This window comes from Suillus fuscotomentosus (genome assembly GCF_016647785.1).
Source record: "Suillus fuscotomentosus strain FC203 chromosome Unknown F5891scaffold_1, whole genome shotgun sequence".
NCBI classification, from domain to species: Eukaryota; Fungi; Basidiomycota; class Agaricomycetes; order Boletales; family Suillaceae; genus Suillus; species Suillus fuscotomentosus.
The window spans coordinates 760491-783173 of NW_024539513.1; the positions used below are offsets into that span (position 1 = coordinate 760491).

Sequence of the window (22683 nt, forward strand, 5' to 3'; positions counted from 1 at the left end):
TAACGCTGGCAGATTCAAATTCTAGGTAGTAATCCAGATGACGTCAGGATTGATTATTGTTATCAACTGAGACGTAGGCTATCTTATATCATCGATTGTGATAACATATACATCGCTAGGACAGAGCAAAACATTGGTCGGAATGTGGTATCGTTGAGACAGTGAAACTAGCAAATAAAAAAAAACACAAGGGTTGTGGAGCAAGGAAGTGGATAATATAGCTCGAACCGCCTAATATCAACACACTTTCAGTGCTATTACAAAGAACGTAACGCTCGTATCACGCACGCATCATGACCATCGTCGTCAGGTGTAGCATAAAGAGGTAAAAACCAAAATTCCCAACTCAGTCCATTAAATAACCTGAAGGTAATTCGACGGTGCAACTGCGACGCAAGGATTAGGGTCAAGGGACTAGCGAGCAGGGCAAGATAAAAATACGCACTTCCTAATGTACCATCCGCTTTCTTTGCTTGCCACCACTTGCCTTGCTTGTCGATGATATCAAGAACCTCACCCTTAGTGAATGAGATTTCGTTTGGATCATCTGGAGAGGCTGTGTCTGTGCAAGTGATAAGCAAAAGAAGATAAGTGAAAGACCTTTTGGCTTACAAGCATACAATGCTTTTGCTTTGTAGACGTATGCCTCTGGCCCGCTTGGGTTGGCTTCAGGCATATTTGGGCTACCACCAGTACCACCACCTGCGCCTACACCCGCTGCACCAGGGCCTATCAATGGCGAGCCTGGACCCATACTGTTATCAGGGCCACTTAGGGAAACCGGAGCAGGATTTGGTGTGCTGTGAACACTGCCTACTCCAGCTGCGGGACCAAGGCTGCGGGATGCACCGTCCACACTAGCACCACCGACAAAACTATTTTGACTACGAACTCCGGGACCTGCGCCAATACCGCCTGTTTTGTTGGCGCTGTCGTAGGGCATATCATGTGAACCGACACCGCCGCCAGGAGAGTAGTTGGCTGTATAGCCATTGGCGCCAATATTGCTCGCACCCCGAGTCCTACGACGGCGGGATGGTGGTGTCAGGCCACCGGTGCCCATAGAGTTGAAGAGGTGGAATGCGAGAGAATCTTCTTCTGATGTGAAATAGATCACCCAAAGGATGTCCACGATTGCAATAATGAGCCATCCCGCAGCCATAGCGTCCAGTGCAGCCAATCCAGTAAAAATACTGTTGCTGACGGTGATGACAGCCATAACGATTGCGATGGCACCAAAAACTGATATTTGGAAGCGATGCATGGCTATTGAATCGCTTGCTAGGGTGTGCAATACGCCAAGGGTTAGGAATAGTTGGAGGAATATCCCAAACCACCCAACGCCAACGGATTGTTCATTGTCTAGAGGAAATAAATTAGTGAGTGGAGCCATGCAGAGCAAGGTACTGTACTAACATTGAGCAGTTACGATACATTGCGAGATAAATGCGATGAACCATGCCAACTATGTTATGACGCGCTCAGTATGAAAATTGAAAAATAGAAGAGTTTAATACGTACCACCGCAAGAATTGTCGTAAACAAGAAAAGATAATGTGTTAAGATTGGGGTGAAATCTAATCCTTCGCTGCCACGGGGAGGCATAATTTGTTTGTCGAGGTCGGAGTGAATTTTGGTAAGAAGATGAGTACCAGAAGTGACTTGAACGAAGAGCTTTGACGTTCATAGGACAAGACCAACTACGAAACCAACACGTGCCAAAATATTCCCACGCGACCATGGCAGTGCAAAATGTTAACCAACCCTAGATAAACCTGTAACGGGAAAAATTAGTGAAGTTTCGGGGTGTTTTATACCAAGGGACCTTTCCGGCGGACGACGCTAGCGTTCCGTTGGCGTTTTGTTGGCGTTTTGTCATTTGTTTTATGCTCATACTCCCGCCATCCCGAGCCCTGTAGTGACGTCTCCGTGAAGCCGGTAAATCAGTCACGGTATGGTCAGCAGCTTTAGTCGAATCCCTAGATCAGCCACCACGGATCGGTTACATATCCATTGGTATATATATATTTGACTTTCAGGATTATATTTCCAAGTCACATCCCCGAGCAGTGTCCAGGATGTTGCTATAACCTTCAATGAATTTCCGGAAAACCATTCTGAGGACAGTCAGCGTGGTGCTGTCCAGTTTCGGGATTCTCCTGGTGCGTGGCAGCTGTTCCGAGGTCGGTCACCACCGTGCTTACTCATGTTCACCGGACATCAGAGTGTGCTAGCTATCTTCATTCAAACACTACTCCCATCACATTGGCAATGGGCTTGGTCGAAACCACCCCCATACGCCGGTGGAAAATCACGAAGGACAATAATAGCTCGTCGCGTCAAGCGACCCGTTCCCAGGCCAGTTGCTTCGCCGACTTCATCTTTTCTACGATCGACCAGGTCACATGAAACCATACGCAGCAGCATGGTTGATAGGGCGGTACCACAAAGCCATGCGCATGTAGATTTACCAGCCTCCCTGATGCCTGCAACGAAATTGCCCATTCAACGATCTAGTCACGGTGAAGTCTCGAAAGCCCACAGAATTTTCAAGAGACATACCCTTCCAGCCTCCCTGTTTGTTAATTCGTGTCGGACAATAGCTTCGCTAAAGCAAAGATCGACGCACCTCAAAGGCAGAAATTCTACGGGGTCATTTTGTAAGTCGGGTTTATTCCACCGGTCTTAAAATTAAATCAACGGTGTTCGCTTCCGAAGCTAGTTCTGTGAAAATCCCAGACCCACCATTACGGACACAGCCTTACGCAGCGCCATACTTTTTTCCAGTACCTGGGACACTGGAAGCCATTGATTATGTGGCGAAGACGCGAGAAGAGCTTCTGCGGCCTTCTGAATTCATGCAAGCCAACACGAGGAATAAGAGAACCTAAGGATGTATGTAGTTGATAATAAAAGTCTTGATAAGATAAGATAATGAATTGAATAATTTGGTCGTTCCGGAGATTCCCACGTGCAGTATTGAGTTTACCTTCGGTCACCGTGTGCCGTACTGCAGACTTACTGTGAAGGGCAACAACAGTGATGGACACCCAAACACCCTTCATCACACCTAATTCGAGACCACAATCTCCGTCACAGAACTTCAATCAAACCGTCCCTCTTCTTCCCATACCACCACCACCACATTCTTCCTACCTTTCACCAAAGCTTACCATCCCTTCTCCATCCCTCCAAGTCGATCCCGACGACCTCACCCCACTTCCAACCTCCAAAACGCCCAGAGATATTTCATTGGAACCTCTCTCCAGTACTGCACAACTTCTAATTTCATCAAACATGGGTTTCCGCACTCCAAAATCTGGAACACCGCGTCCTCGCACCGCTGGTGAAAGTGACGGCACATCCCATGGTTCCGCAGCGCAGAGGTCTCCAGACAGACCACTAAACGTTACCGATGCGCTCAGCTACCTCGATGCGGTCAAAGTTCAATTTCAGGACAAACCAGACGTATACAACCACTTTTTAGACATCATGAAGGACTTCAAGAGCGAAGCGTGAGTCAATTTAGATACTAGTGACGTAGACGTGGATGTGTGACTCGGGAGGCGGAAAATGTTTTATGATGTCCGGTTATCTTACCGCCTAAGGGCATGGACTACACCGGCGTACGCGCCTTTCCTGTTGTGGTTGTCGTTGGAGAAGCATCCTTTTATATTGTCTACTCTTCTGCCTTTCAGCCTCGTGTTGCTAATGATCTTCTCTTGCACAGAATCGACACACCTGGAGTGATCGAGCGCGTGTCAATGTTATTCCATGGCAATCCAAATCTTATTCAGGGATTCAACACATTTCTTCCCCCTGGCTACAGAATAGAGATGTCCGCAGACCCGCACGACCCTAATATTATCACCGTTACAACGCCGTTAGGGACCACCACTCAAAGCACAAGCACCTTCGAGCAGATCTCCCGCGTCACTCGTGACCCCGCTACAACCAAGTCTTCGCTTCCTCTTCCATCAACCGCCGGCCCTGCGTTTCCCTTCCAGCCAATGACCCGTTCGATGACACCATCGATAGCTCCTTATCAGGTTCCGCACATGCCACAGTCTATGGATACGTACGCCTCAGGCCTTCAAGTACCCTCCACAACTGCTGCGGCTTCCTTTCTCGGTAATTTGTCCAACCGAAACGCAGTAGAAAACAAATCTTCAGGGGAATTCAACCATGCAATACAGTACCTAAACAAAATCAAGGCACACTATTCTGACGATCCCGATACATACAAGCAGTTCCTAGAAATCTTGCAAACATATCAGAAGGAGCAGCGTCAAATCCAAGATGTATGTGCCATGTGCGTTAGCTCTGATGTGTATTGATGCTTGAGCATAGTCACAAGTATACGTGCAAGTGCAGGTCTTGTTCAAGGATGCTCAAGAACTACTTAGTGAATTCAAGGATTTTTTGCCCGATATGTCGATGGCCTTGAGCGGGGCTGTCAGCATTCTTCCCCAGCCAACTAGTGGTCCAGGTGTGCCAACACCTTGGGTAGATGCAGGGGACAAGAACGGAAAGAAGACGCAGCTTCCGCCTAAAAAAAGGAGAAAAGCTCCAGAGAAAGAGACCACGCCTGCGCCGGCTGTGCGGACTGTCCCAAGTCGAGTGTGTGCTTCGCTAACTCTACGTCATTCGTTAATAACATTCTCCCTGTGTAGGCCAAGAAGCCCAAGCACATGCACAAAGGGGCCGACCCTGACTCTCCGCAGTTCAATTCATACGGGTTACCGGAATCACCGCCCCATCATCCCTCGCAATTGCATGCTAGTATGCTACCGCCACCCCAAATGCATAATCTAGTGATACAAGGCCCCCAGCCAGTTACCAACGTTCAGTCAGCACCCGATGAACTCATCTTTTTTGAGCGCGCGAAGCGCACGTTGGAGAGCAAGGATACATATGAGGAGTTTCTCAAGCTCTTGAACATGTACTCCAAGGACATTATTGATGCGAAGACACTTGTGAACATGGCTCAAGTGTATTTGGGCGATGGTGATCTACTCTCGCAGTTTCGGGAAGTAGTCGGGATCGATGAACGGCAGGACAGTATCGAACATGGTCCGCCTGGGAGCATCCGTACCGGGCCGCCAGAAGCCTTGTCTGCATTACCAGCTGAGGATGGTGAGGGTCCAAGCTATCGTCGATTACCCGAGAGCGTACGTATCGAATAGCTGTTTTTCTAGCCAACTGACTGAAGCGCCATTGTTTGCAGGAAGTTCATCTGGCATGTTCCGGTCGCGACGAACTCTGTCGCTCTGTACTTAATGATGAATGGGTTTCACATCCGACATGGGCGTCTGAAGAAGCAGGCTTTATCGCGCACAAGAAGAACTCGTTTGAAGAAGCACTGCACAAGAGCGAAGAAGAACGACACGAATATCACGTTCAGCTTGAAGCCCTTGCACGCACGATCGCTGTCATAGAGCCCATCAACTTTCGCATCGAAGAAATGACCAATGATGAACGCTCGAATTTCCGACTCAAGCCTGACTTTGGTGGCTTGAGCAAGAACATATACCACCGGACGTTGAAGAAAGTCTACGGCAGAGATGCTGGAATCGAGGTTATCCAAGCTCTTCAGGAGTGTCCTAGCGTCGCTGTGCCGGTGGTCCTCGCTCGGCTAAAGCAGAAAGATGAAGAATGGCGACGCGTGCAACGAGAATGGAACAAAACGTGGCGAGAGGTTGACGCCAAAAATTTCTATAAATCCCTCGATCATCAAGGGGTCACGTTCAAGTCGAATGATAAGAAGGTCGTCACTGCCAAACATTTTGTAGGAAATATTGAGTCAGTCAAAGCTGAGCAAGCAGATGCGCGCACGCAGCAGGCTCCACCCTCATTCGGTACTGCTGTGCCAGGCTACCAACTGGAGTTTTCTTTCAAGGACATGACTGTCCTTCAAGACTCGCTTAAGTTGGTTTACTCATTCCTGGATCATTCCCACGCGCACTATACACTACAGGAACGGCGTGGAGTCGAGGGTTGGCTGCGATCATTCATTCCCCTCTTATGTATGTGCCCTGCTACCGAGTTCAATGCTGGATTTACGCCTTTGGATGATCCACGAGACGAGGAGACCGACCAACAAGCTTTAGATGGCGCGCGGAATGATAACGGAGTCCCGTTTACGAGTGGGCGTGGCCTTTCGGGGAGCGTAATGGCGGCCGGTGACCTTCGGAAGCGTTTACTGAAATCCTTTCAAGAAAATTCTATTGGATCTGAGGGCCAGGATACATTTTCGTTATCCCAGTCAAGAGGGACCACGCCCCATTCTGAGCGTGTATTATTTGATGCCACCCTGGAGGACAACACAAGCATAGGGTTGACTCCAGCCCAAAATAAATCCCCGGATCAGTGGATCCGTGATGCGTCAGCCAATCAAACCCCTCCTGTTTCAGGAGACGGCACCTCTAGGCGGAAACCTTTTTTCGGGAACACAACGTTCTACACAGTGTTCTGTTTGTTACAGGTCAGGTCCCACAGTGCATACGCGTGATGTGAGCTAATTTTATTGCACACAGTTAATCTATTCTCGTCTGCTCGTATGTAAGGAACAGGGCGCTCGTCAGACTGCAAAAGGTCTAAATCCTGCGGACTGCAATCCTATCGCCATTGAGTTAGGGCTGGATGATCCGAATGGACCCTCTGCTATACTCGTACAGGCTATGGAGGCTGTGTCCAACCGTCAGGCCTGTGACGCGACTGATGTTGTATACCTTTACATGTTGGAGGCATTTGAAAAGCTATTTGATAATGAGCTTGATCAGGCGACGTTTGAGGAACATATGCGATGGTTTTTCGGCAACAAGGTAAGTCGTGCGTTCATCTCCGGAGCCACTACTTGACCCGGCGCATGCTCCAGGCATATTACCTTTTCACGTTAGACAAGATACTGTCTTCATTGATTAAGCAGGTAACTATAACGCTGTGCTGTTAGGCTTCGTGACTGCGCTTTCAAGTTTAGCTTAATGGGGTTTTCCTTTCACAGGTGCAGATTCTGTTGTCGGATAACAAGTGTCAGGAGCTTTGGGTGCTACTTCAACAAACGCGGAAGGTGGATGCCCTTTCCAATCAGAACATGATTCGCTATCGACGTGAGGCGGAACGTCACGTTGGTACCGACGAGCATTTGTACAGGTTCGATTGGGTATGTGAGAGACTTAATTTTGGGATTATTTGTGACCCTGACATGAAGTAATTCCAGCATCGGTCTTCGAAAACAATGTTCGTTCAACTGGTCGAACCGGATGATCCTAGTGTGAATGGAGATGGAACGGCGATTAGTCGGTGGCGAGAATATCTCGACTCGTACGTTCTACGGCAGCCGACGGAGTGGTTGTCACAATCAAAGCGTGAAAGCAAGGTATTTTTGCGAAGGTTAGTGAAAGGGACGATCGACTTATGTAAATGTGATTTGTGATGCTGAATGTTGTACAAATAGGCACATGACGATCGACGAATCACCGCGAGGCACATCAAGTTGGGATTCTATGAGCATCCGGGTGAGCCTAGGCACGTACAAGATGTTCTATGAATCGAGCGCTGAAGATTTGTACGTGCGACCGAGAAGCAGAGATGAGGAGAAGGAGCTTAGGGAAAGAGCAAAAGTTCAAGAGGAAGAACGGAAACGAAGCCGATGGTTAGGAAATGTTAATGTTGAGCTTAAATAACCGATATAGAAATAGCAATGTTATTTTTGGTATGTGATTTATATTATAGACATGTAAGAAAAGAATTCCCTATCGAGCAACCGAGTACTGAACTACTATTAGTTATTTATTTATTTATTACTTAAGCTGGATATGGTGCCCACGAGTTAGTCCCCGCTTTTCCCCTCAGCCAACCTGCCTAGTCTGTTGTAGATTTATTCTCCCTCAAAAGTTTGAGCCTTGTTCAGAGGTTTTGATCCTCTTTTTTTTTTTTGCGTAGACTATACTCATTTTTATAGTCAAATATTGACTATAACGATTTTGACGACAAATTACCGAGTTCCTGCCACGCTGAAGCGGCAAGACTCTCTTGGCACTCGTATCATGGCCAAGCAAATCCATGGCCAGGCCGGTTCAAGACCAGATCATCAACAACGTAGACATTCACCAGCCGCTATAGCTTGTCCTTCATCATCCGTCTTATCAATTATTGCAACTATCGCTGCTAGCTCGCAAACAGTAGACGGAAGCCCTCTCCCATCACCGACTCCACCTCCATCTTTCTTATGTCCGTCTATAGATCATTTCAATACTTGCGTCCGTGACACAACCCCTACAACATCATATAGCAGCTCTTCCACATCGTCCCCTACGGCTACAGCTAAATTCACACAACAAGTGGCAGACAAATACGTTGAAGGGCTTGACGGCCGCTGGCGCAAGGCATCTGCCTGGACTTTGTATGGCTCAACAGTTCGTTCATCTCTTTGTCATCGTCCATGCGCTAATATTTTTTATCTAGTACTATGATTTGTCTTCCGACCTTACACTTGATGTTTCGCAGTCTACCTCGGTTCTTGTTCCAACCGCTTCCACCCAAATGGACTCCGTCCTTCCCGCGGGTTGGTCCACGACATCCTCAACCAATCGTACCGCATCCATTATCATCCTCTCACTAGCCATAGTCTTGGCAGTCTCAATTTGCATATTCATCATAAGTTGCATCGTTTGGAGAAAGAGACGGAAGAAAACATCCAATAGAGAAAAGACAAAGAATGACTTGGAACTGAAAGCTCGACATAAGGCGAACCCGGAAGACCTATCAGAGGATGGTGAAAGGGAGATCGAGGCTCGCGGAAAGAATCGTTTGTGGGCGAGGGCAAGCGCTCGGTGGAAGGCTAACATACGACACTCTGCTCGTCGACGCAGGCGACGTCAAGGCTTGTCTACCAGAAGTCGACCACCATCTCCCGCATTATTGGATCCTCAAGAAGCGTCTACCCACGCCTCCTCCCCAGTCTCATCACGACGACATTCAATAGTATCTGTCTCCGAAGATGTGGATTACCACGCTGCTTCCAATGAGAATTCTTCCTATCCCGCACAACCACCTTCTATATCACCCGACCCATCTAGTCCATGCACCGTTTCGTCTCCCCCCGCTTACATATTTCCTGCACTGCATGTGCGTCCTGAGATCGAAGGTTGTTCTCAGGAGCCTTCGGGTGACCCCGCATCACGCCGAGGGTCACTGCTCTTCGGTCATGACTTTTCACCCGCAGACCATGAAGATATCCCTTACCAGCCTAGCTGTGCTGGGCACGTCGCCATTGATGATAAGACTCATCTCGCCCGTATGTCGGAGTTGGCTAGCGCGCCTCCCGTAATTCAGGATAACACTCGCGGGAGTCCCTCGCAGATCCATGAATCCGCCCCAGAATGGCATGATGATTTTGAAGACCACCTTTCCCAACCAGTCACTATCTCACCTTCCGAAACTCCATTCGAGGTCGGGGACTCGGGTTTCCCAAATCCGCCCTCGAAAAGTGTTTTGTCTCCAAGATACTTTGATGGGCACAGCTATGTGCAAGATATCACCGCGCTAGATCCTATCTCATTGCCTTCTATGCCCCCGTACGAGGCCCGGCCCAACGCTATTCCCTTTGAGGACACCCTGACAGCTTCGGCTCCTTCAATATCGGAGCATGACAAATCGTTTGACGATTGGCAAGGCAGTGCTCCCGAAGCGTCAGAAATTTATAGTGATGACTGCGACCCTTCTCAGCCCTCGTCATCTACGTTTAGTTTTCAGGCTTCCGCTCCACCTGAAGAGCATGTTATCATGCACAGCGTACTTCCGATATACCAACGCTAGTTATGGGCTTTTGGTCCACATTTTTGCGGACATTTGGAACGTTCGTTTACTGTATTGTACTATATCCCTAATTGTCACCCACCCTGTCTTCATGGACATTGGCCGATCTGCGCATTACAATGTTGTTGTAAAGTGCATGTTGCATTATAATTTATACCTATCAAACGAATTAAAGCTTGAGTTTGCACTGCTTCGCGCGCGCTGTTCCTTGTTGGTGTTCGACATCGACGTTCACTACTTCAGGAGCATCATCCTGTAATATTATTGCTCCTGGACGGTTTCCAGTGGTTATGAGTGAATTTTGTGTAAGTAGCATGGTGACCAAAAACAGTAGTCACATTTCACGCCGGTCCCTCGATCACCATCCCTCTGAGCTCTGCATTAGATTCACTATCTTGGCTCTTAGGCTTCAGATCGGGACCATCAGTCGCCTATACTCAATCTCCAGTATACTCGGAAATGGGGAAGTCGCAGAAGAAACGGTCCATGCGTCGGCACAATCCCATGCGGGTGCCAGATTCACATCTTCCCAAAGGTCTAGAATCAGCGGCTTCATCCTCCCCCAAAAATGAAGCAGTATTGCCCATCATCCAAAAGGTGCGTCGTATGGCAAGATCCATGTACGGGAATTCATTGGCATTGTAGTTAGAGAATCCGGACGCTTCTGAACGCAAGTGGGCATGCGTCGCGGTATCCAACCTCATACAAAACGATCCATCTACGCGACGGTTGTTGCAAGGAAAAAACGTAGTTGGAGCGCTTATTACGCGTCTATCTGATAGCGAAGAGGAAGTCTGGATCGAAGCTGCTGGGGCACTAAGGTGTGGATCTCCAGCCTCGATCAATTTCTTTATCTTACATTCTCGTGCCTCAGAAATCTGTGCATTGATGGAGGGTACGATATATGCGCAGAAATGTACAATAAAAATATACTGGCTCCCCTTAAAGCATTTGTGCCGAAGGTATGTTTAACATGCACGTGAATAGATGGTGTGAGGCCGAGATCTATTCTTCCCAGATATCGAGCGCACTCTCACAGTTCCTAGAGTCACCCAAGACGGCTCCAGAGAACGCGCAAAAAGTAGTATATGAATTTACCGAAAATGTGAATACTATACTCTGGTGTCTTTCGTAGGTGCATCCATTTCTAATCGTATCGTATCAGCGCTGAGGGTATGGCCAGGGAGACATCCAACAAGGCTCTAAATGCCATTAACCAAATTAACCTGATTCCTTTTTTGATGTCCTTCCTGGCGGCTCGAGCAAAATTACCCATAGCTACTGTTACTGCCGCAGGTTCGCAGATATTTCTGCTTTGAACATCTACTTTTAGGACTTACTGCGGTTCTCAGCGCAATGCCTGTACGTCCTAACGGATGACAATCAACCAGCAATAGATGAGCTTCGGTCAAATGCGGCGTACAGCACGTGTTTACTCGAAATTGTACACGACGAAGACGGTGTAAAGGATAAGAAGATAATTTGGGATAGAATAACCACGTTGAAAGTGTTGTCAAGTGGTAAGGAACTTTACTTTGTGAAATAAATTAGCTGATTACAATTAGGTATTTTGAGCAACGTTTCACCTTTCCCTCCCCCTAGTGCCGCATCAGGGGTCGATGTTGGCAAGGAGATTGTACTTCCACTGCTTCAGCCAGTGGTGGCTTCTGTATCTCTTACTGAGTCATCAGACCTGGCTGAGAGTCTCGTAGTAAAATTAGTGAGTTGTTAGTCTTAGTGGTTCATCGGTGGTGTTTATTGATGCGGTGTGAAGGCACTGGAACCTCCTCAGATCGAGAAATTATCTCTCAAAAATGCTCCAAAGTCAGATCATAGGTCTGATACTGAGGTCGAACTCGACCGTCTGGAGAACAAATTACGCACTGTCCAGCTCGCACTTGAAATTTTGACTGGCGTGTGTGCAACATTACCTGACCCTGAGCCCATCCCTGAGTTGCAGGAAGGCGAACCAGATGCAGAAGAAGATGAAGGTAAGATCTTGTTTACATAAATGGAGGTGCCTATTTGACATTGAGATAGACAATGACGGTGTGATAGAAGAGGATGTGACCGATGGCATGGCCCTCGACGATATACCGATCACTAATGGCATAACAACTGCAAGTCATCTGCCTGCGCTCGTAGAACCTCTCATTACCCTTATCCAACCCGTCAGGCTGTCATTTCCTCCTGCAGCCGGACAATCTTCGCACCCACCGACAACATCCGTACTGAGCGCGATTCACGTTAGCGCGCTTGAGTGCTTGAATAACATATTTCTGTCGCTGAGTGCATCTCCAAGTTCTGGATTAGCCGCAGCGTCCACGAGTGGAAAACAGATATGGGACGGCGTGTGGGCAGCACTTGGGAGCGTAGGCACGGAAATCACACGCGGCCAAGAACGTAAACAGGAAATGTGGGAGATCGGAGTGGGTGTGCTCTGGGGTGTTGGTAATATCTGGAAGGGAAGCTTGGTAAGTCTTCTCATCAGCGAAGGGTTCTGGTGTTGAGAGGTTGCCATCAGGTGCCCAACGAAGATCAAATCCAGTTATTGATTCAGCTCTGCAACTCGAGTACTGATCCTGCTATCCGTGTAAAATGCATTGGCACACTTGAGTGCCTGGCGCAGCATCCACAATCTATTGATGCCAATCGCGTGAGTCGCATTTTCTCCGATGCTTCTCGAAACTAAATACAGGACTAGGTTATTGCGATGCACTTGCTTTCCATCCTCCCAACGTCCACGGCACCTTCGACGTATGGCACCGAGCCACTGATCCAAACACTGTCGGCTCTCATCGACATCTATTCCGACGAGAATCTCCCATACGATGTCAATTTCCGGCAAGGCAATTTCGTGCAGCGTCTTGTAGATAGCGTTGAGGGGGTGCGTAAAGCCGTGCGGGCAATCGACAGGCGGAAGGAGCGAGATTTGAAACTGAGAGGAGAAGAGATGCGAGACAATCTGATTGCCTTCATCAAATACCGAAGGGCCTTGAGATTTTGATGATAGCTTTTATAGCATAGCTAGCATCACAAAAACACTGTTGCTACTTGAGTAGCTATATGCAGTTAACTCCATGCGTCATGATCCCAACGCCTGGGATTCGAATGACTAGGCTGCCATAATGGCGGATATCTTCGTCTGCATTCAAAGGCCACCCCATGCTTCTGACAGCTCAGAGCGATATCTGCAATCATGGACTTATCTGCGTCCGACTTTCCGGCATTCATGATGATCCGGCCTGGGTAGCTGGCGGTAGATTTCAGCAAGCCATGCTCAAGTGCGTCGTATACATTCCAAAGCGGGACCGAACTTGGAAATACAAGAGCCGGAGCTTGAGAGACTGTATGCATGATGTACTGCGGTGGAGCATCGAGGATAAGAACTCGAACTGTGGACATATACGGGACAAGGTTCTTCAGGAAACACGGTGTGCCCAAGCGAAGGTGAGTCACGTTCGGGAAAGACGCAAGGATAGAACCAAGTGACGCTGGCGGATGACGCGCAATATGCAAATGGGTCACTGAGCTAATAACGACGCTAGAAAGGGGGCATGCGAACGAATCACGAAGGGGAGGCCAACAAATACGGAGGTGCGTGAGGGATTCTGTTTTTGCGAGAAGATTTTGGAGGATCGCGTCGAAATAGTATCGCCTATCCATTGTGATCGCAAGACACATGAATCGCGCCTCTGGGACATACTTTGCAATCTTATTAACGCGAAACCGTGTGTGGTCTACAGCGTTTAGCACGATGGAGACATATCGAGCGCATGGGTCATAGCGTGAGAGGAGTCTCTCATATGCGATAAAATCGACCATCGTCTCGATGAAGGCATAGCGCAATACCACTTCGTGGAGTACATCGCGCCATACCTTGGACAAGATCGCAATGACGCGAAAGAACCGCCATCTAGAAGGAGCATCGCCAATGGAACACCACGCATTTACAAGAATTTTCTCCACGAGCTCGTAAGGAAGAGCGCCCTTGTACTTCTGAAGTTTCTGGTGCTCTGGAAAAGGTTAAACGCTGTCGAGAGGACAAATACGCAGAAGCCAACCTGTGCGTTTACGTAGGCAAAATAGTTGTATCAGTGATCTGGGCGATTCACGGCAGCGACACGTCAGTATCGTCATATCGTTCAGCGCGATCGAACAAGAACTTGCCTCGTCATGGTGCCAACATGATGATCGTGGAATGTCAAAACATTTTGTGGAGACGTCAAACGTCCTTTCGATTCCTCAGGGATTGTTGACAGAAAATACGAAATCCACAACAATTCTATGTGGAAAGTATCAGCGCTTCAAGGAATGGTGTAAAAGTCACGAGATACCTGGTAAGCTTTGGAAGTGATACCCACTGTTTCTAGAATATTTCGTCCCTCAGTGCACTCGGTCTGAGGGTCGATAAGATAGGGTCAACTTCCGTACCAATAAAAACTTACATGTGACTGAGTGCGGTGCCCTAGTGGGGCGCGAGGGAAATACTCGAAAGGTGAGATGGTGAGATTAGTGAGTAGAATAATTAACCACTCAGCTAGAGCCTAGCACGTACTTGTGTCAATGCTAACGTTCGACTACCCGGATTAGTGAAAGTCTGAAGATCATGTGAGCTAAGTAGTGACAGTCTTCGTGCCTGCCTGTCTCAGGCTACGAAGCGTCCATTGAGATATACTTCTCTTCTGCAAGTAGGATGGTCAAGTCGTAACCTTCTGAGCAGTGTTGGGGTGGGACAGAGGCAACAAGGGACATAGTGGGGATGGCTGAAGAGGATGAAGGAGCCTTGGATGTGGTATGTCGCCTCTGTCTCCCTGAGACAAGGACCTGAGCCGCGACTCTGAGGTGAACGGCATCAATGGAGGGGATCGTCACAGCGCGACCTTGGTGCTAGAGTCTTCAAACGCTCATCTCGTATCCAACTGTGTCTACCTACTAGTCACCTGTAGGTAGATTCGATTTCAAAATGGTCATTCCTTACGTTGATTCAAACAACGAGCGCTCATTTAATTCGCTTGACTTGACCGTACCACTTTTCTGGACATGCGGCCCATCGGAGAGTACTAGTACTTGCCCGACAGCGTTTTTCTATAGAACCCGCTTGGAAGTCGTTTGCATAATCTCCGTCATGTATATGCTGGCATAGTCGCCGCACTTTCAGCTTCATTTATCACATAGGCCTGATAATAACGACGGAGTTCCCTTCCTAGATGTCCTCTATGTATACGTTAGAACAGCCTCACGATTAATACCCGTCCGAACAGAAAGACCAGATCTACCACGTCGGAGGTAGTATTCCAAATGCAGTCATAACGAATATTGGGTGGTCCGTGCGCGATTCTGTGATGTATATAAGCTGGGTGTTGATACTGTAACAACTCATACTTACCTTGATGGCATAGGCTCCTTCATCTACCTGGGTTTGTGGGCCGTGGGGACCCTTCATAGCACGGCGACCCTGTCCATACAGAGGGTATCTACGGTTTGTATGAGCTCCGGCTCATGCACCGTCTCAATATTTTCCAGTCCTGCTACGGCCACTCTGGCTAAGCAGGCCATCTTTTTTTTTTCGATGTTTATCAGTCCTAACCCTAACCTTACGGTACACCCAAAGCGTATACTTGCTTATTCATTAGTGCAAGTCTTGTCGCACACTTGTCCTTTGAGCACCGTCACAGTGTTCTCTGCACTGTTCTTCGTCAATTTGAAATTTGAAATTGAATTCATTCTCATATTGCTCGTACCCAGAATGCAGAGGACTTCAGTCGAGACCAACTCTGATGGAGCACATCTACGCCAACAAGACATAGGGACGAGATATTTTGACGTCTTCGAAGATTTTACAGCCGCCAAATATGCAATGCACAAATAATATGAATATGAAGCTTTCTATGTCATCTCTGGCATCATCAAAGAAAGTTCACCCTTTAGCACAGGTGAAGATCCTTCTGCTATCGCGGCTATCTACCTCACATGCTCATGCTCGACGAGTGGGAGTTAGGAGCGGAATAAAGTCGGCCGAAGGACAACAGGAGCTACTAGAGGATGGCGTTCGGTTAAATCAACGTCAGACTCAGCACGCATCGAAGAAGAAACTTCTGCAGAGAATATGAGGAGTCAACGAGCTAGCGAGCTAGGAGAACCTGCTCGTAAGCAAGCTAGACTCGACCTTGCCTGCCTTGAACAACAAAAAAAGCCGGTCATGTACGGAGAAACGGTCTGGCAAGCAGAGTTTGACTTGGCGCTGCCCAACAATAAAATGCAAGGGAGTCTCTATTTGAAGGCACATTTACTTGACATACAAATGAATAAAAATGATTTGGCGCTACAGTGCTATGGGCCGACACTAGATCTTATTCTTCTCGTACAACTGTTGTTCCCTGAACTTGGCTTTAGGCTAATATCCAGAAGTCGAGAACTCAAGCACAAACCTTCTTGCTGTTGAATGGATCCAATCCGGCCGCAACTCGGCTACTCGCAATCAATGCGCTCTCGTCTACGATGTCCCACTGCTGTGTCCCCGAGACAACTTGTGCTTGGTGTATGGCCCGAGTAGTAATCATGCTCCGATGTGCGTTACTAACTATAAATGAATGAGTATCTAGTAACGACCCAAGGTCGGATCGTCGATATACCTGCAGGCATCGGGCAATTCAGCTCCGCAGACAGGCGAAGGATGTGACTGGATGAAAGACTATGTCAGAAAGGACTGTATTCATCGTGAACACCCCCGGGGCACTAACGAAGAGTCTTTAATTCCGCCATCCATAGAAAAGCCTACGGAACCATCAAACGAGTCGTTGATCATCTTCTTGCCATACGATATTATCCTGTTTGGACATTAGTAATTCGAAGTGAAGTAATTGACAGCACGCATACGCTGGTGCTGGCATGATTTCTGAACGCGAATCATCAGCTTCCCATTGTAGTACGCCAGAAGCCGGCAAAGGTTCACCTGTGATCAGATCGTATACAGTCTGCTGCCCAATGCCTGACTTTTCTCCAAGTGTCAGGGTTTCGGCAAGAAGCTCCAGGATAGCGGCGAGATTACCATTACCGATCAGCTTTAATGTCGAAGCTAAAACCCACACAATTTCAGACTCATAGGTTTGCTCGCCACGCTCTTATACATTCTTGCCTTTTTCTACATTCTCTCCGAGGTCTATCACCTTGCGGCCCACTGCAGGGACAAGAAGAAAGGCGACTTCCTTCTTCGACCGGTGGTCTCCGCTCATGGCAATAACAAGTGTGGCCTTATCTGCCGCCGGGGGAGCCCCAAAGATAGGTGAAGTGATAAAGCGGGTATGAGGAAAGCTCGACAGCATCCTATCAAGATCGCCTATAGCAGACGTGTTCACAGTGACGTTAAAAACAAGAAACTTTTCACGCACCAGCTAGCGCAGGATAATTCTGACATTCGGTAAGCATGAAGCCCAGAAGCAGATATCAGGCTTACCGTGCCCATTTCAACAAAGATCTTGACCTTGGTCGGGGGTGATTGCTGATGATGACAGCATGATTATCTTACCTACAAGAAGATATGATTGCGGCGTACGGCAAGAGCTTCGCAAACTCATTATAGACACTGATTACCACAGCATCATTCGCGAGACAGGTGAAGATGACATCGCACTCCGTAGCCAGCTGGTCGAGAGTATCAGCGACTTTGATGGCGGATGCGCCAAGTTCCGCAAGGAGCTTCTGAGACTTTTCCACAGTCCTGTTGTACACGATGAGAGGCGGTTGAGAATTAAGGAGTTAGCCAGATTTCGGGCCATGAGATAGCCCATGGCTCCAAGACCACAGAAGCCGATTTGGAGAGGGTGTACTCCAGGAGTCGGGGGCCGAGAAAAGGGGATGGTGCCTGCATGCAGGGCTGGAGTTTGAAGAAGGTTACTCGCCATTGCGTTCGAGCTGGGGCCCGGGGGTATCTATGAGAAAAAGAGCAAGTAAACACCGATATATTAGCAAGTCAAGTTGTACTCGTTAAAGAGCATTTGGATACGGGTTCGACTCGAGATTTATCGGAAACGCTGCATTCCCACGTGAATTAGGAACGAAGTTAATTGGCTAGATATAGGGGACTTCGAAAAGGAACAAAAAAAAGCAAGAATATGTCAAGTCTTGCAGGCGTAATACAGTTGGATAGGTGTGTTAATGTACTTGGACGTCCAAGACTCGTAAGGGTGCAAATTTAGAGGCCATTTGAAGCATTAATTTTGCGTGTGCTGCAACATCCGACATATCAAGTACACTCGTAACCAGTCTGACTATGCGATGGTGAGAATTTATCCAAGTTTACGCGGGAGGGTTTGCCTGGTGACTAACCAAAGCATAAACGATAAACGATCTTTAATTGGCTGACAATGCTACTGACACTACTGTGGCTAGTTGTAAGCACGCTGGCTTACCTGAGTTCTCATAATCAGTACATATACCGTCGCTGATACTGAAAGCTAAGCGCTAAGCTTTCAGTATTTCACCTTTTGGTGTAACGGTTATGCATGGCGGCGGTCTGACCATGTTACACTAGTATAACTTGAAAGTAATGATGCGCATGATTGCTACGACGAAATGTAAGTGTCTGTACAGCGTGATTTGATGAAACCAAAGTTCAAAATGCGTAAACTGATTCAGTTGCATGATCCCTGTCAAATCTTCTTAATTTGCGCCTAGAACAGGGAAACGACCAGGTGCTCGGACGCTTGATTCCAATTATCTCTGGCTCTTTCTCCCCGTCTTCAGTCTCTGAATCCACATAATTGGGATCGTTGTCGCTCTCCGTGCCGAAGCGTGCATCGTACCAAGTGAGATATCGTGTGTGGGCAGTGATCTCTGATGCGGTCATGATCCGTTTCGAGGCCAAAACCCAGTTAGCACGGGACCTGACTTTGGCTTCTGCGAGGGCGGTGCAGTTGAGGCTAGGCTCAAGCTTCTTCTGGAAAGCAACGAAGACATCTCTGATTTTGGTCAGTCCTCGTTCGAGCATTTCCGTGACCGCATCCATGTCTATCTCGGGCACCAAGGTCTGCATCAAGTTTGTGTATTGAATCGAAAGCGTGAAACCGACAGAAATACTTACCCCATACGCTATGTCTGCAGGATCTTCGGAACGGACATTGATGGGTGACTCATCATCTCTCTTCACCCAAAGAAAAAATTCCACGGACGAGAGATGGCACCAAGTGTGGCCTTCGATCACGATGGGCTCGCCGAACGAACGTGGAGTGTTGCGTCGATCGAGGAATTCACCGAGGGCGAGGGGTTTGGGGTTACTATCAGTGCCGCCAAAGAGGGCCTTCGAGACGGTAGATTCCTGATCAGGGGGGCGTATTCTGTTGCTTTGTGAACTAACACCACAGTCACGCACTTCACCTCCGGATGCGCCAAGACCATGTTTTCTGCCTTTTGAAAAACGTGCGCATCGGTCTCGGAGAACGCGCACTCCCCGAAGAAGGGGATCAGAACTTCATTTGGACGTTCCTCTACAGGGAAGAGCGACATGCTCATGTCTGGCATAACGGATGCTCCCGGGATCTTCAGCGGCCAACCATGTGGATCATTGGACTGATGACGTCAGGATCGTAGGGAAGACCATTAATCGAATGATCGATGAAGACTCTCAGGATGTCAAAGGTCGCGTCATGAAGAACTGTGGGAATGTTAACGATGAGGACGTGCGACTTGTAATAGTAATCCAGCCTTTATACGAGTTTAGCCATACCTGAAACAGTTGGATGCAAATTTTGAACTCGCCTGGTCTTTATCGATACTTGGGCCGTTTCTCCCGCAATTTCTTCTATTAATCCGAATTCTCGCGCTTCGATACCGTGAAATTCCTGTAATATTTCATGAGCATACGAACACAACGTTTTGATGGCTCGAGGCTCAAAAGTACACACCATGCGGGACTTGTGTAAAGTTGGTTTGGATAAGTAATTCAACACTTTGCATACATCTTCAATCCAATTAGAATATTTGTTGATTATAATTTCTCAGTGAACATACTCAAGGTAGTGCGGTCGGAAACAAAGGACTGTTGGCAGGCATCACGCAATCCGGGGCTGGCCTCCGTTTCACGGTGTCCATAGGGGTATTTGGGGGAGAAAGGAGTGCTATAGAGATTTTTGTCAAGCTGTGGCACTAGTGTATGCATGATGGTTAGATGCTTCGTGTTGACTTCGTGTGGCAAGTAGTGAGACCGAGGTCGTGGAAGCTCCGAATGACATGATGATAGCCAAGATTACAAATGCAAGGTCATATACCATGCGAGTCCATTAGTCTGTGCGCACATTCGGAGTCATGTCTGACGTATACCTGTCACCAGTCTCCTAAACGTTGGTGCCAGCACAGACTTCAAGACGCCAGTCTTTTCGTCTTTGCCATCATCCAACGTTGAGCACCGTCTGCTCACGCACGCTCTACGCCATAACTTAAGCTACCCTCCACGATCCCACCCTTCTTTGCTGTGTGCGCTTGGTCGAGTCAAACTCGACCTCCTTTCAGTCAACAGTCGCTTCGGTGGCTTGTATATTAGTTTTTTCTTCGAGTGATAGCTGTGATTGTGTACGATACATGTACGATTTTCCTGTACGAGCTGTCACATCTCGGTGCTGTCTTCAATGATCGGTCGAGTCGAACCGCTGCATTCGTCCAGGTTTACTTGAATGAATTGACCGATGATAGACGGATCCCCTGGCACATCAGACATACTCTTTCCCTGAGTGAAGGCGAATGTATGGCCTTGTCGTCTGCCTGGTCTGGAGGTGTAGTCCCGAATGAACATAAATTGCACACCTGCAGGTATTTTTAGTCCTATGACCAACTGATGAAGAGCGGTTGTTCATTTCTTCGATGCTTCTAGGGTAACATTTCTCTATCGATGATTTGGTGCTCATTCCTCATTCCTCAGTCATCTCGTGTAACTCCTGTTCCCTAGATCCGATTTCAGTCTATCGTCATCAAAGGAGCCGAGAACTCAAGCACCAACCTTCTTGCTGTCGAATGGATTCAATCCAGCACCAACTCGGCTGCTTGCAATCAATGAACTCCAGTCTAAGACGTCCCACTGCTGTGTCCCTGCAACTATTTGTGCCTGGTGCATCGCCCGGGCGCCGATCAGGGCACGATGCGCGTTATCAACTATAAAATGATCAATATCTTTGGATGCCTGAAGATCAAATTGTTCATACCTGCAGGCATCGGGCAGTTCAGCTCCGCAGATAGGCGGCGGATGTGACTGGATTGAAATCATGTCAGAAAGAAATATCTATTGCGAGCACCTCGAGGCACCAACTTGGCATCTTTGATTCCGCCATCTAAGGCAAAACCAATGGAGCCGTCAAACAAGTCGTTGACCATCTTGTGACCATAGGCCACTAAACTATTGACACGCATCAGCTTCAGTAATGTAATCGACAGCATACATACCCTGGTGCCGGCATGATTTCTGAATACAATCACTATCAGCTCTCCGTCGAGATACAGCAGAATGTATTTCAAAATTTACCCTTAACCAGATCATATACAGTCTGCTGTCCGATGCCAGACTTTTCCCCGAGCGTCAGAGTTTCGGCGAGGAGCTCATTCACACCCATGATCATACCATTACCGATCAACTTCAGTGTCGGAGCTAGAAACCCGACCCATTTGAGACCTTTCTTGCTGTCACTCTTACACGTTCTTACCTTTTTCTACATTTCCTCCGAGATCAATCACCTTGCGGCCTACTGCAGGGACAAGGAGAAAAGCGATTTCCTTCTTGGATCGGTAGTCTCCACTCATGGCAATCACAAGTGTGGCCTTATCTGCCCCTGGAGGGGGTCCAAAGATAGGTGAAGTGACAAAGTGGGTATGCGGATAGCTCGACAGCAGTCTGTCAAGATCGCCTATAGCAGACGTGTTCATGGTTCCGTTAGTAGCGGAGAAGCGTTTTACGCACCGGCCAACGCTGGGTAAATCTGACAACATCAGTGAGCATGAAAATCAGAAGCGGATATCAGGCCTACCGTGCTCATCTCAACAAAGATTTTGACCTTGGTCGGAGGTGATTGCTGATGATAGCAGCATGATTATCTTATCCTGCAAGAAGATATGATCACGGCGTACGGCAAGAGCCTTCGCAAACTCGTTATAGACACTCGTTACTACGGCGTCGTTTGCGAGATTAGTGAAAACAATATCGCACTCTGTAACCAGCTGGTCGAGAGTGTTAACGACTTTGACGGCGGATGAGCCAAGTTCTGCGAGGAGCTTTTGAGACTTTGCCACAGTCCTGTTGTACACGATGAGAGGCGGTAGTTGAGATTTGAAGGAGGTAGCTAGATTTCGGGCCATGAAGTAGCCCATAGACCCAAGGCCACAGAAGCCGACTTGAAGAGGGTGTACTCCGGGAGTCGGGGGCCGAGAAAAAGGGACGGCACTTGCATGTGGACTTTGAAGAAGGTTGTTCGCCATTGCGTTCGAACTGGGTCTCTATGAGAGTACTGGTATATATATTAGTAGCTTGTGCTCCAGCTTCTTTACGGGCCGTTATCGATTTATCGATTCCCACTGTGCACGTGGATGTAATTGGTTATAACTAGTTACTCAGTCATCTCACAAACCAAAACAGAACAAGTTTCGGGTTAGCAGCGGCCGCCCCAGTCTCCAGATGCGCCCTGCCAGATATTAGATACCGTGCACATGAGGTACCTGCACAATTCTGGAGCACAGTCCAGCTTAGACTGTACACAACGCGGGGATAATACACTCATCATGTCTGATAAATTCAATACCCGAGAATGCCGTTGCCAATGCGTTTAAGTAGGCGTAAGACACGCACATCAAAATGGGTATAACAATATTGCGGCCAAAGCCAGATTT

At 48.0% G+C, this 22683-nt stretch overlaps 9 protein-coding genes across 9 annotated transcripts; 5 read left to right on the forward strand and 4 right to left on the reverse strand.

Annotated features, from left to right (window-relative positions):
• Window positions 1-95: 95 nt before the first annotated feature.
• On the reverse strand, window positions 96-1855 carry F5891DRAFT_992674 (uncharacterized protein). The gene is made up of 6 exons (XM_041378200.1): window positions 1522-1855; window positions 1417-1465; window positions 613-1362; window positions 446-562; window positions 289-386; window positions 96-231 (listed from the first exon to the last, which is right to left on the reverse strand). The coding sequence occupies exons 1-5, from the start codon at window positions 1603-1605 to the stop codon at window positions 355-357; spliced, it is 1032 nt and encodes a 343-aa protein (XP_041233932.1). The 5' UTR covers window positions 1606-1855; the 3' UTR covers window positions 96-231; window positions 289-354.
• On the forward strand, window positions 1856-2969 carry F5891DRAFT_992683 (uncharacterized protein). The gene is made up of 4 exons (XM_041378201.1): window positions 1856-2016; window positions 2071-2162; window positions 2225-2660; window positions 2719-2969. Exons 2-4 carry the CDS (start codon window positions 2097-2099, stop codon window positions 2889-2891), a joined length of 675 nt encoding a protein of 224 aa, XP_041233933.1. The 5' UTR covers window positions 1856-2016; window positions 2071-2096; the 3' UTR covers window positions 2892-2969.
• F5891DRAFT_992685 (uncharacterized protein) lies at window positions 2970-7789 on the forward strand. The gene is made up of 10 exons (XM_041378202.1): window positions 2970-3515; window positions 3731-4301; window positions 4351-4620; window positions 4674-5171; window positions 5228-6484; window positions 6537-6824; window positions 6878-6928; window positions 7004-7162; window positions 7220-7392; window positions 7457-7789. The coding sequence occupies exons 1-10, from the start codon at window positions 3043-3045 to the stop codon at window positions 7683-7685; spliced, it is 3969 nt and encodes a 1322-aa protein (XP_041233934.1). The 5' UTR covers window positions 2970-3042; the 3' UTR covers window positions 7686-7789.
• Window positions 7790-7848: 59 nt separating this feature from the next.
• Window positions 7849-10012, forward strand: F5891DRAFT_992688 (uncharacterized protein). The gene is made up of 2 exons (XM_041378203.1): window positions 7849-8417; window positions 8467-10012. Exons 1-2 carry the CDS (start codon window positions 8049-8051, stop codon window positions 9817-9819), a joined length of 1722 nt encoding a protein of 573 aa, XP_041233935.1. The 5' UTR covers window positions 7849-8048; the 3' UTR covers window positions 9820-10012.
• A 98-nt stretch (window positions 10013-10110) lies between these two features.
• Window positions 10111-12859, forward strand: F5891DRAFT_10845 (ARM repeat-containing protein). Its single transcript, XM_041363456.1, has 11 exons — window positions 10111-10416; window positions 10465-10640; window positions 10694-10781; window positions 10838-10950; window positions 11003-11115; window positions 11172-11339; window positions 11385-11539; window positions 11594-11810; window positions 11860-12293; window positions 12344-12475; window positions 12524-12859. Exons 1-11 carry the CDS (start codon window positions 10279-10281, stop codon window positions 12824-12826), a joined length of 2037 nt encoding a protein of 678 aa, XP_041233936.1. The 5' UTR covers window positions 10111-10278; the 3' UTR covers window positions 12827-12859.
• F5891DRAFT_10911 (uncharacterized protein) lies at window positions 12859-14284 on the reverse strand. Its single transcript, XM_041363502.1, has 4 exons — window positions 14157-14284; window positions 13990-14104; window positions 13884-13921; window positions 12859-13835 (listed from the first exon to the last, which is right to left on the reverse strand). Exons 2-4 carry the CDS (start codon window positions 13995-13997, stop codon window positions 12892-12894), a joined length of 990 nt encoding a protein of 329 aa, XP_041233937.1. The 5' UTR covers window positions 13998-14104; window positions 14157-14284; the 3' UTR covers window positions 12859-12891.
• Window positions 14285-15048: 764 nt separating this feature from the next.
• On the forward strand, window positions 15049-16063 carry F5891DRAFT_992697 (uncharacterized protein). The gene is given in 3 exon segments (XM_041378204.1): window positions 15049-15083; window positions 15097-15159; window positions 15209-16063. 1 exon segment carries the CDS (start codon window positions 15308-15310, stop codon window positions 15689-15691), a length of 384 nt encoding a protein of 127 aa, XP_041233938.1. The 5' UTR covers window positions 15049-15083; window positions 15097-15159; window positions 15209-15307; the 3' UTR covers window positions 15692-16063.
• On the reverse strand, window positions 16064-17854 carry F5891DRAFT_992700 (NAD(P)-binding protein). The gene is made up of 10 exons (XM_041378205.1): window positions 17549-17854; window positions 17404-17483; window positions 17276-17320; window positions 17211-17229; window positions 16958-17158; window positions 16775-16897; window positions 16699-16717; window positions 16559-16649; window positions 16251-16454; window positions 16064-16199 (listed from the first exon to the last, which is right to left on the reverse strand). Exons 1-10 carry the CDS (start codon window positions 17721-17723, stop codon window positions 16173-16175), a joined length of 984 nt encoding a protein of 327 aa, XP_041233939.1. The 5' UTR covers window positions 17724-17854; the 3' UTR covers window positions 16064-16172.
• Window positions 17855-20351: 2497 nt separating this feature from the next.
• F5891DRAFT_10936 (NAD(P)-binding protein) lies at window positions 20352-22380 on the reverse strand. The gene is made up of 10 exons (XM_041363515.1): window positions 21928-22380; window positions 21828-21872; window positions 21761-21779; window positions 21507-21707; window positions 21329-21451; window positions 21250-21268; window positions 21116-21202; window positions 21012-21058; window positions 20810-20961; window positions 20352-20754 (listed from the first exon to the last, which is right to left on the reverse strand). Exons 1-10 carry the CDS (start codon window positions 22273-22275, stop codon window positions 20728-20730), a joined length of 1068 nt encoding a protein of 355 aa, XP_041233940.1. The 5' UTR covers window positions 22276-22380; the 3' UTR covers window positions 20352-20727.
• Between the last annotated feature and the right edge of the window lie 303 nt (window positions 22381-22683).